This window comes from Homalodisca vitripennis, chromosome X (assembly GCF_021130785.1).
Source record: "Homalodisca vitripennis isolate AUS2020 chromosome X, UT_GWSS_2.1, whole genome shotgun sequence".
Classification (NCBI taxonomy): domain Eukaryota; kingdom Metazoa; phylum Arthropoda; class Insecta; order Hemiptera; family Cicadellidae; genus Homalodisca; species Homalodisca vitripennis.
The window spans coordinates 13,622,999-13,635,898 of record NC_060215.1 but is presented as its reverse complement, the minus strand read 5'-3'; the positions used below and the strand labels follow the sequence as shown (position 1 = coordinate 13,635,898).

At 35.0% G+C, this 12,900-nt stretch overlaps 1 protein-coding gene across 1 annotated transcript in view; it reads right to left on the bottom strand.

Annotated features, from left to right (window-relative positions):
• Positions 1–1,923: 1,923 nt before the first annotated feature.
• LOC124369368 overlaps positions 1,924–12,900 on the bottom strand; it is a 53,997-nt gene continuing 43,020 nt past the window's right edge. Inside the window, exons 9-13 of the mRNA XM_046827359.1 lie at positions 11,682–11,836; positions 10,139–10,217; positions 6,044–6,206; positions 5,579–5,747; positions 1,924–4,443 (exon numbers count right to left, since the gene is read on the bottom strand). Coding sequence (XP_046683315.1) covers positions 4,238–4,443; positions 5,579–5,747; positions 6,044–6,206; positions 10,139–10,217; positions 11,682–11,836 — 772 coding nt within the window. The 3' untranslated portion in view covers positions 1,924–4,237. The remainder of the gene's footprint in view (positions 4,444–5,578; positions 5,748–6,043; positions 6,207–10,138; positions 10,218–11,681; positions 11,837–12,900) is intronic.

Here is a 12,900-nt window from a genome sequence, read left to right as displayed (position 1 = left end):
GACTTACATTGCAGTACAAATATTTACTACATTAAAAGAGCATATGTAATATGTTTATAAAATTAGGTTACAAACCTAAAACACATTTGCTTGTGGAAGGGTTAAGTATAAGGTTATGGTGGATTCGAGGAATCAAAGATAATATTTTTGATATCGTTTATACCTATTTAAATAATTTAATAGATATTTGTTTGGAACCCAGTTGTATTTACAGCAAGTTTATCAACCTTCAAAACTAAAATAAGTATACTTAAACTAGTTTTATACTCAGAAGAAACTTACACAATCATGAATTTGTAAGTAAATAACGGATTCATAAATGTATCAACATTTTAAATTGTTGTATTCAAACATTGCCTTTCAAAGTAGTAAATGCTTGTTTTCCTAACATCGCAAGGCAAGTACTGATAAGAAACTGTTACTTACTTACTTTAATATATATTTGTATATTTATAGACTTTGTCACAATACTAACTTTACAAATTGTTATACAGTAGTTATTATGTTAGAAATCGGATCATACATATCGTTACAAAAAGTGTTGCTCGAAACTATGTATAATCCAGTTTCACTACCTAGGCCAACCTAAAAACTATTACACTATGTAGTTTTTTAATATAAAAAGGCATTATAATATACTTTGAGTGTTGCTTTATTACTGCTCTATCATCATAAAATCACACGAAACCCAAAACATGTTTTATACTGCAGCACTCTTTATAGGTACTTTTCATCTTGTACTGTACTAACTATCCTACTTCATCTCGTCCTCTCTTTGTATTAGACATTTATAAAAGTAGAAGAAAGTCTTGGCAGAAAGTAGAAACATCGGTACAGGAAGAAATGAGAATTTACTAAACAGTGCTTTGGCCAAAGCAGATACCATTTCAAGCCCAGCCCTATGACACTTCTGGCAACAGCGACTAAATAAAGGGTCAGAACAGTACGAAATGAATAATGAACAATTCCGATCAGAGGTATTCAGGTACATTTAAGTAGTACGATTGTTTAATGTTTCAAGGAAATCTAATACTTTTGTGCACAATAGTTAGTTTTGTTGATATCAAAATATAGTAGGTAAATGTCCTTTTATCACACTGTTAGTGATATTTGACCGAATCAGGCGGAGTCTAAGGCAGCAGTTCTCTCTAGAGTAACAAGAAACTGTCTTTCAATTATACCTACAAGTTTCTCCCAAAATACTATTTCAATAAATATAGGTATATGTTCTGAATGATATTCTGTTGTTAGTAATATTAAATACCTGACATAACCTCATTAGCTGAAAAGTATATTTCTTTGCTATCAGTGTTCTAACAATAAAATTTGGCGTAACTGTTGTCTTTAGGGCATTTAAGTAAAAATTAACCCCTTCTTTAGTTTGTAATGCAAAATTTATATTTCCAGTATGTGACCTGTGATACGGTCTTACTTACACATTATTTTAAGACAATATCGAAATATTGATTCAACTTTAGCTTAATATTATAATATATTATAACTTCAGAACGACATATATTATAATGGAGCGTTTTGGATATTGTATTATTTAGAACTTTATCCGGTTTTAAAGATAGTAGCTAAAGTCCACATAGCCCAAGAAGGGAAAAGGTTAGTTGACCAGAAAGACAAAATACTGAAAATTGCAGTAGACTTGTGCTTGGTTAGATACTCTAATGGATAGGGGGTTTCACGAAGAGGCTTTATGAACCGACTGCCTTACATCTATAAACACTAAAAATTTGTATTGTACTCTTTATGTGTGTAGAACTGACTATCTAATGTCAACCTGCGCTTTTATCTCAAACAGTTAGAATAATTTACATCTCACAAGGTTTAATATATAGCAGGCTTTCATAGACTTGTAGTGTCTAGTAGTCCTTGTTTACAACACGCCACACTTTTGCTAACTCATATAAATTCTTAAAACATTTCGGCCTCTCTGTAGAGTACCATCATCAGTAAACAAGATGTTAAATCGAAACAAACCACTATATCTAGATGACAGCATAATTTGTATTACGTGTATTCACTATTTTTACACACATCTTCATGTCTTAGCCTCTGTGATAGCTATATTCGTATATGACTAATTTCTTTCTATGTGGATACTACTTAAATGGTTTTACTTCATCAAACTTGTTACATATGTTTATGAGATTGAATGAGAAGATTGTTTGTTGTTTTTGTTGTTTGTGTACGGCAATATTTTACTCATATAAAATGTGGCTTGTAATTCACTTTTGTTTATCCACCGCAGCTGTTACTTGGTAGTGTTGAATGGTCTATATTTATTGACAAATGAAGTAATATAGCCGGTAGGTGTTGTAAAAAAGAAACACTGCGTTTCTAGACGGATAATCTATGTTCCTCACGAAACAATCGTAGTACATGGTACCATTCTTCAGATAGGTACTTATGGAACACTGAATGGAACATACTAAATCAAGCAAACAAAAATATTTGTTTGCTTTTCAACAAAAAAGTTGAATAGGTTACAATATTATCAGTGAACAAATCATAGGAATCAGTTTATGTCCTTTACTGCTAAATATTATAAATTCTAGAAACTGATACTGATTTAAATCACCATTACTATAGAGTAATCACAATAAAATGCATTTAAACAACTGTTTGTATGGAACAGCTGATTATAGGTCATATTTTTAGGTGCAATGCGGGTGTATAGTGCTGCTTATTCCAAAGATTGAGTTCTGTTACAAGTCTATAACAAATCAGTCTCAGATAATCCACGAGTAGAACTTTACACATTCATACGTAATTCATTAAAAAAAGACAAAATCGAAACTTAAGTACTAGTTTTAATTCAATAGCACCGACCTGTGGGTTACTCGTTATTTTGGAAAGTTCATATCCAAAAGGGAGTGCTCCGACCCTCTTTAATTTTTATTCAAAAAGCCCATATTTTTTGGAACATTTTTTCGAAAGTTTACCATGTATTTCAGTGAACACGAGATGATTGTATTTGTTTGTTTTAAGAAATCTAAGCCTACATTGATATTTAACCCATTGAAAGGTTTGTATCTTAGTTAAATGTTGAAGAGGCAAACTATGTATGTAATATGCTTTTTATTGCAACTACCAGTACGTTTAACATAAAAACCACCACTACCCTCAAGAAATACATGTTCCGTATCATTATTTGAAAAATAGGAGGCGATTGAAAAGACTACAGAATCTCTAGTTTTCATATCTCTGTTGTGGAAAAACATGCCCTTGCAATGTTGCAAATTGTCCTGTATCAATTTTAAAATGCTTTCAATACAGGCCATTACGTAACCATAGCTTCTATTTTCTTGACTATGCAAAATTATAGATTTATCTTTCTGACGAGATTTTTATATATTAAAAAAGTATTTATAACAATAAAATTAAGAATGTAGGTATTGCGTAATAAATATTTCTTGTGTTGTAATGGATACGTGATTCTGTAAAATCGGATTCAAGAGATAAAAATAACTCTATCCTGAGTCAAGTAAAATAAACTCAGAAAAATGTGTAAGGAGAAACACTGAAAACACGTGAAGTTTTAAATTTTTTAAATTTTCATGAAATGATGCGGAGATGCCCTGAAAGATACCTAATAAACGCAAGAAATTTCGCTTACGATATCTATATACCAAATGATGTACTGCCCGAAGAACTATACGATAACAAAATCGTAGCCACAAATAATCAATCTGCAGTATTTACTTTCAAAATTATCACGACTTCTCCAACCAGTATTTCTCTAATATCAAGGGTGTATGTATAACCGCTTGTTGATTTTGCTAGACATCCAAGTGTAGGGAACAAACTGAAAAAACTGTAAACTCGTTATTGAGTAGTCGTAATAGCTATGGGGTGAAGTTTATTTCATAGTGCAGATTGACTACGTTGTGTTATTCATGAAATTAGAGCATTTGGCAAGGATTTACTCAATCCCTTTCTCTTCGGCCAGTACTTGATCTCTCAACCCACCACAACAGCAACTATACGAGTTAAATTAAAACGAAGCCTAGTTCATAAAAGGTCATTTTGGTCCGGTTTATTCGCTAATCTTTTTATATAGACGATTAATACAGTATAAGTTAAACTGCACTAAAACTGTCCTTCTTATGTTATGAGCCTAAATTCAACACAAATTTGTTGATATTAAACAATAAGTTAGGCGATAAATAAAAATTTACAACTAAGCATTATTAAATAAATATCGTCCATGCATGCACTGTTTCACTCAATTGAGGAAACATCTGGGTGGCGAGGAGAGATGGCTGATGGTGGGTTCGTCAACGACCACCTTGGCGAGTCTACGAGCCCGACAACACATGACTGTGAGCGACAGACCCATGACGCAGAAGATGGTGGACATCAGAGCTAGCAGAGTAGCCAGCAGACCTGACCTCACACATAGCGAGTTGGCAGAGTCCCCATTGTATGTACCTGAAATGTCACATTGGTAAAATATGTTCAATATAACTATCCGAATAAGTGTAGCAAGTGATAACTGAATTTCTACTTCTTCTTTCCAACTCTTTTTCGTGATAAGATATGCATTTCCAGGAAAATGTCTGTGTTTATTTTGTTAGCCCAAACATAACTTTGCAAAGTCTTATATACACAAGAATCATTCTATAATCGTCAGTAATAAATGTTATATTTTGTGAAAGTATAATTCACCTTCTCTTACAAGAATGGAGATCGGGTAATGTTCCTATCTTACCTTATCTATTAATGCCTCTGGATAAGATAAGAATCATTACGTGAAAGTATAATTTACCTTCTTTAACAAGAATGGAGATCGGGCAATCTCCCTATTTTATCTTATCTATTAATACCTCTGGATAAGATAAGATCATTCCGAGTAAGAAGATGGTATGAATTTTTTGTTTTTTGTTATACCTTTAGGAGTAATGGTAATCAGATTGACGCCAACCTGAGACATTAGATTCTCTTTTGTTGGATTAGAAAGTCTCTGCCCCTCTCGTCCCAAGTGGTCAACATCCACCAAAACACCACCAAACACCTCTCACACCTCAAACTGTACCAAAACACACTGACCTCCAGCACGTGGAGTTTAGCCTAGATAGTAAATTTAACAAAAGTATGAACAGTCTGTACACAGTGTTCCGTAAAAGTGTACAACACTTTGGGATGTTGTTCTACACGTAAAAATGAGCAAAAAAGTTCATACGAAGGTATGTCCTAAAACGTTTAGCTATCCGTTTGTCTATCTGTCTGTATATCTTTTGAACCAGTTAAGATAAAGTTATGAAACTTGTATTAACATTTGGTAAATTGTTTTGAAAACAAAATATTAACAAAATCCTTTCACCCGTTTAAAAATGGCGGACTTTAAAATTATTCCATCTAAATAACTCAAACTTCACTGACGTCAAAACACTTTTACTGAACATCCTGTATATTACATTAATATAAGGTAGGTACTGAACTGGAAATATTTTTAAAGTCCGTGGTTTGTCTGGTTTTTGCTTGGACTTTAAAAATCCGAAGCACAACAAATACAATCTCAGTTTACAATAGTACTGCACCGTAATTATATAAGCAATAGACTCACTGTTGAGTGAGGCCGCCTGTTCCGCGCCTTCTCCCTCCTGTAACACCCGCAGGCTCTGGAAGAGATTGATGTTCTGGGACAGAGGAACTTGAGAGCTTGTGGTGGGTTGCGCATCCGGTGCAGACCGCTTCGCCACCGTCTTTGCGTTCCGCCAATGGCACGGCTGACTCTGTAATATCACATCCATCTCAGTTCTCAAATGTAATTAAAAACTTCGTGGTCTGATTACGGTCATAGTTCTAATTTTATATTACTTATATAAATCTTTCCCAAGACACTGATTCTCTCATATCGAAGTAAGGACGAACAAAAAGGTTTTTCCACGAAGGTACTCTATGCCTCTGAAATCTATATTTTCTAACTACGGAAAAGCAACAGTGTAGCACTGCGAAGCTCGCTGGATGAGAAGCAATACAAATTGTGTACTTATCGTGTTTTGCATAGTATGTTGTTGATCACACTTACCGGGCAGCGGCCATGACACATGCGTACGTCGCACTCTATGTAGAGTGCCGGGGACCCAGTGAAGCGGAAGGTCTTCATGTACGCGAATACTTGCGTCTCGAACACCCCGCTCTCACTCCAAGACCCCCGGAACCTACTGATCAGCTTGTCGTCTACCGGGCAACTGAACACAACCAGAATACAATCAATTAATGATACAATATAGCGCATACATTTTTCCTATAATGAGACAAAATTTTAAGCTCGGTTCCACCTACCAGAATTTTCAGGAAAGTTGGCTAACATCAGGGCCTAGTGGCTAACATAGTCTCTATAGGTTTGTATTAAAAATACTTCGTTCTATTTTCAAATAATTCTTCTAAACATATCAAATAAAATTACACATTATTTTATTAATTCTAGGCGTGGCACCAAAAGCGTGATTAAAATGTTGATTTTCTGCAGTAACTTAATTATGTACCTCAAAGTTGTTTATATTGATTAAATTGCTTTAAAAAATATACATACGAATAGCCAGATGTATAAATACACACACACAACACACACACACACACACACACACACACACACACACACACACACACACACACACACACACACACACACAAAGGTTGCCTTGCATATTTAATATAACGAAAAAAACAAAACATCATCTTAATGAAATGAGTCCGTCCTTTGATTTTAAGTGGCCTTGAGCAAAATAAAAATAGAACACTTACAGGGTGAATAAAAAGTCAGGACACACCTTTTTTCTAAAGTTTATATAAAGGGATATTATTTGTGTAGTTGTATATAGCAACTCAAAAATTTCAAGTGACCCATCATTTTGAAGAGCATAAACAAACTTAAAGAATAGTGAAAACCAGAGGTCGCTATCTGTTTCCCATGCAACATAATAGGTGGTCAAAAATGTAATGAAGGCTATACACTTACATTTCAAAAACACCAATAGAAAAAGATTTATGCAACAGGATTTCAGGATACTACTTCAGATTTTTCAAAAAGTGAGAGAGGAGCTCTTCCTACGTTTTTATCACTGCCAAATAACAGGAGGGCTTCAGTTTTAACATTTTCTTTGACTTGGCAACGTGGTGAGTTATGACAAATATTGTTCTGTTACACTAGGTATTATTTAGGATGGGCAAGAAATAGCGATCTCTGATTTTCACCATTATTTAAGTCTGTTTATGCTCTTCAAAATGAGGGGTCACTTGAGAGGTGTTTACATTTGAAATGTTGCCCTCAAAATCCTGCATTTTTTGGAGACACAAAAAGTTTAAAAATCATGAAGTGTAACTTCCTTTTCACATTGCACCACTACCCAGTGGATATCTTCTTATACAAAGTTTTGAAAAATTAGAGGTCAGTCCTGACTTTTTGTTCACCCTGATATGAGTAGTTGTGTGCTGTGAATTTTAAAGCAGAGATAAACCTGGGTGCTATCTGCGAATGTGTGATGCCCGCTCAAGAACTACTATTGCCACTTTGCGCAGGCAGGCGCGCCTACCTAATAGGCACTTCAAACATGCACCTTTTGTGTGCAAGTAACCTAAATTTGTGTACTCAGACGTCACAGTAGTTAAGTCTGTAACCTTTTTTTAATTAAAGTTATCAGTGTTATCAGAAAAATATAACAAAAATTGCTGGAAAAAACTAATTTAAGACCTAACAATCGAGAACTTTTGAGAGGTATGAGTCATAGTGTACTTTATGAGTAAATGAGTTATTCTGACATTGTTACTTACTGTATATGTTAAATATTTATTGTAAATCGTTAATTAGTGGTTAACATTGTTATTTTCTCTGATAATTTATTGTTACTCGTTACCTATTTATAGATTATATTGCTGGCTATTTGAATTATATCATAATGTTAATTACTGTTATTTAAAGCTTTGAGGGCACAGTTTTAGAAGCAAATAAGTTATTCTCACATTGTTACTTTCTGTATATGTTAAATATTTATTGTAAATCGTTAATTAGTTGTTAACATTGTTATTTTCTCTGATAATTTATTGTTACTCGTTACCTATTTATAGATTATATTGTTGGCTATTTGAATTATATCATAGTGTTAATCACTGATATTTAAAGCTTTGAGAGCACAGTTTTGGAAGTAAATAAATTATTCTGACATTGTTATTTATATGTTAAATATTTATTGTAAATCGTTAATTGGTGGTTTATCTGTATTTTATGCTTGGTGTTAGATTTTGTTGTGCCGTTGATACTCTAGCTTTAAAAATAAATTGATTACATGTTAGTTTTCATATTTTTATTAGTTTTTTAAGAATGTTATTTATGGTTTTCTGTTTCTCTCTCCGTTGTTAGTGGCGATGAATGGCTATAAACCTCACAGGGAGCACCACAGCACGGTGTTGCGCACACACATATTTAACCTAATTGGACAATTTAAACACACTAGCATTGACACACACTATAACTAACGCACACAAACACCGACACCGTGAACACTACAAGGGGAGCACACACACAGTACCGCGCGCCCGGAGTTCCCGTACCTCCTCAGTCATGTTAAAGCGAGTAGCGGATTGAGTACCGCACTGTCCACTCTAGAAACATATTGGAATTTGACTGAGGGCAGGTTTTATTTGCTTATTTGTTTAGAGATAAGGAGATTTGGGAATTCCGGTAGCCGGCGTTGTCAGATTTCCTGATGACAGGGTTGCCATTCGTCGTTGCTGAGGGAAGAATTAATTAGGATTTTTAGGGACTCAAATATGCGTTTGATTTTAACTATTACTATTAAGTATTATTTAAAAAAATTGTACTGTTTAGATCAAATTTACCACACATACCAAGATATCTAAGCTAGTGCCTGCCCTAAACCGCCGAATTTGAGTTTATAGTTTAGTAAATTAAAAGAAAGTTAAAAGTTGAATATTTGTATCAATGTGTTCTATTTACTTTTTCAAGTGGTCCTCACCGACAAGTTTTGTAGAACTTGGTGAGGCCAAGACTATGTAAAACAACTGTTTATAAATAAAATAAATAAATAAAAAATAACAAATCTCAGTTTTCTGTGAAAACTATAGAGACATTTTCATTAAGAGAGGAATCGACATGTTCATTTCTTTATATTGATAGCTGAAGTAATGTAATTATTAATAAAGCTGACAACTGATTTTGAGCCTGTACAGCCAAATAAAATTATGATCTGTGAAAAAAACCCTGATCTGTTGGTATTTTTAACCCCCTTAGCTACCCTTAATTTCAAACTCTACCAACCGAGTTTGATTTATTACTTAAGACAAATTCATCCATCGATTAAAAAAAATTAGATTTTGTTCTTGTGAATTGGATGTCATCTCTCGGAGTATGAAGGGTACTCTATTTACCGATCAATCAAAACATAGGCGGATGAAAGATTAATAATAGCATCAAAGAAGGCTTTCAGAGCTAAGAAACCCTTTAAAATACTGAAGCTGAATATTAGCGATTTAAAGATAACTTCTGAACCATAAAATTGGCGGGGCAGTTGGTTCACTTGTAAGGATTGCCCAGCGGTCACCCATCCGAAAATTTGTCATTTCATAAAGATCTTAGTGATCACTGATTAGGTCGGCGTGAGTACGAGTACTCACGAGTACATGTTATTCCGATGTGTATGTGTGGTTTATGTTCATATATGCATGTATACACCCCCCTGGTATTTATATTTCCGATTCTTGAAAGTCCGTAATAATGGCATGAAGCATGAAGTGCGGTAGTGGAAGCGCGTCCCCCATGAGCCGTAGAATATTCAAGAATACAATTTCTTTACTGTTGAATAAGACTATTACTCACCGAATCATGTTTTATGCTTGAATACGAATATTCTGCGAAGGAATATTTGAGCAGAGAGTAATACATTTTACATTTTTCTTTGTATACAAGATCTCATTTAGTGATCCATGTTTATATAGCTTTTATAAAGCCGGACATAAATTTAAATATTTAATTGGGGTTGAAGCCATCTTCATATTTTGAAACAGATTTCGATTTTGGAATGAAATTTTATTTTAAGCCTTTTTCGCGATCTAACAAAAATCTTATTCGAAATTCAGAGAACATAATACAATTGAATCAACTTACCCGTATTGATCAATAAGCTGAATTCTTTTGTTGGCACCATTGTGAGCATAGCAGTCGTTTACTACGATGTCGAATCCATCTGAAATAAGATTGTATTGTTGGATCAGGAAAAGTACAACTTATACCTTTAATATAATTTGATACTATTCATTCATCAGCAGTATGAAAATGTTCAGATGTGTTTAAATATTGATAAGCTTATGACTAAGAGGTAAAGCACAGATTAAAAATCCATCAGATATATCAGCAAAAATAACAAAACACCCTTAGAAATCATTTTCCATAATAATGATTGGTATGTCGATATTCTGGGGTGCAAGTTTTATACGATATGTCTTCTCTACTGCGGGAGATGACTGTTGGCGTTGGTAGGCTTCGATCCCTAAGAGTTAAAGGTTCTTGCCAGCCAAGACTTAAAGGGCGTGCCTCCTCTGCCAGCTTTGACCGGAGAGGCCCGTTCAAAGCTGGCTTCCCCTTCTTTCAAGGAAACGTGACTGAGATTAATGCCCTAAATTCGTCCTCGTGGATCTCAATAGGAGGGGGCCCTTACCCATTCAGAATATCCTGTCACTCTGGAAGCAGCGCACAGGTCCTTTTAGGGTTAGGTGCAATTTCTAACCTTCTTCTTCTAAAAGAGTTTTACACAAAAAGAGATAAGAAATGTTGCTTTATTCTTTAATTAAAATTTTATAATCTACGAGAAACAAAATATTAGTACTCATATGCTCCTTATGACTTAACTTTCATATATAAAAATACGGAGGTACACAGTAGTGTAATAGTACAATCTTAGCAACTTTCTCACATCGCTTGAAAGGCAAATACTGTGTCATTAAAAAGTAACATAACATCCACATGTTGAAATTGTACTTTTATCGCAGATTATTTTTCCAGTAACAAAACCTGAAGTGTATTATGAGACTGTCTTTATGCTCGTACGTCGCCGTAGGAACACAAACACTGCTTGAAGTTCAGCGCAGGTACCAAATTACAAATATTGTCAAGTTCACTACAACAATCATCAATTCCGATAATTTTAATCACCACCTCTCTCATTTTTCATTCTACGTTCTCGGGAAAACTCACAAAAACTCGTTAAAACAAATAGTTTTGAAACGATTCCGGTTTTGTCTAAAACAACTAGTGATTATAAACTGTATCCAATACCGTTAAACTCTGTTCTACGAAAGTAAATTTATATTAAAAGTACGATATATACGCAAGCATCTGTATTTTATATATTATGTAATCCAATAATCAGTGCTAGTAATTAAGTATTTGATAAAAATCTATAGTTGATTATATTGAGGAAACACATTGACGCGTATATGAATCACAATGAGCATAAATGAAACCGTTAATAATTTACAAAATATCAAAGCTGCGCCGTTACAGCCGGAGTTTTAACATATCAATGGCTTTAACTTTAACAGACACTAGATGAGCAAAATTGTTGTTTCCTTTTTAATATTTTACGATTAATTATTTCTCTTAAGCAGCCATTTATTGATAAAATTTCAGGGCGGTAGTTAAGGCAATTTACCGTATTTGCTTCGCATGTAAATGATGAGAGTGAGAGGGTCCCCGACTCGGACCGGACCCCCCACTCTGTTTCCGGAAGTCCCGTAGCCGTACCGGATCTCCATGTAGCACTCGGGTGGAGAGAGGGTGAACACCACAGGGTTACCTGTAGCCACTCTGGAATCATAAGTCAAAATGTTAGATGAGAGAGAAACATGTGCAATACCGGTCAAATACTTACTATTATCCATCATAACATTTTGATCAACCCTACGAACACAATTACATGGTTCAGTCCCATTTGGAAATATTAGCCTTCTAGATCTCTAGATCTGAGAAAGACACTTAGTGAACAGATTTACAAAGGTTTGTTATCTGTCCTACGAATTAAATTCTCACCAGAAAAAATATTGAGTGCCCATAGCCGAGCGGTCTAAGACGTTGGACTTTGAGTCTGAGTTAGAGATAGCGCAGGTTCGATTCCTGTCGGTGACCCTTGCACTTTTTATCAGTACCATCGACCTTGTACTGTATCGACTCTCCCCCTTATTCTGTTTGATAAGATCCTCGCACAGACCGGTGGCCCATGGGGACGGACAGAGTAAGGTTTAAAAGGGGATCGGCTTCTCCTTAAAAAAAATCTTCAGCTGACCGGAACACGTGGCGCTACGTAGTGAGGTTTGAAGTCCGAAAGTTACGGCGTCATCGGGGTAAACAAGAACCTTTCATAACGTAGCTATGGTAGGAAGGATTGATTCAATGTTAGTTTAGCTCCAGTTCACCTTCCTTTTATTGTAGCGTCTGGTGTCTGACGCTGTCTCAGACTTGACTCCTGGAATCTGGACTCACGTTCGTCTGAAGGGATCCAAAGAAAGTCGGCGACGAATAAGCTCAAAATCTGTTCGACACCAGAAACATCGTATCGCATTAAATTGTGAACCTGATGAGACAATGAGACTGTCATTTAACCTATTTGTAGGTGTCTCTGATGTCGAAACGATGTAAAGGTTCGTTTTTAGCTTCTTCGTCGCCGCCGATTTTCCTTGGACCTCTTCAGACGAACATGACTCCAGATTCCACAAACCAATTCTGAGTCAGCGTCAGACTCCAGACGCTGCAATAAAAGGAAGGTAAACTGGAGCTAAACTAAACGTCCAAAAAAGAACTTTTTAGTGCCGACTGAATTGCCTCAACCTATGATAGCATACAAATTTATTACAAGTACAGTTAAAATACTAACG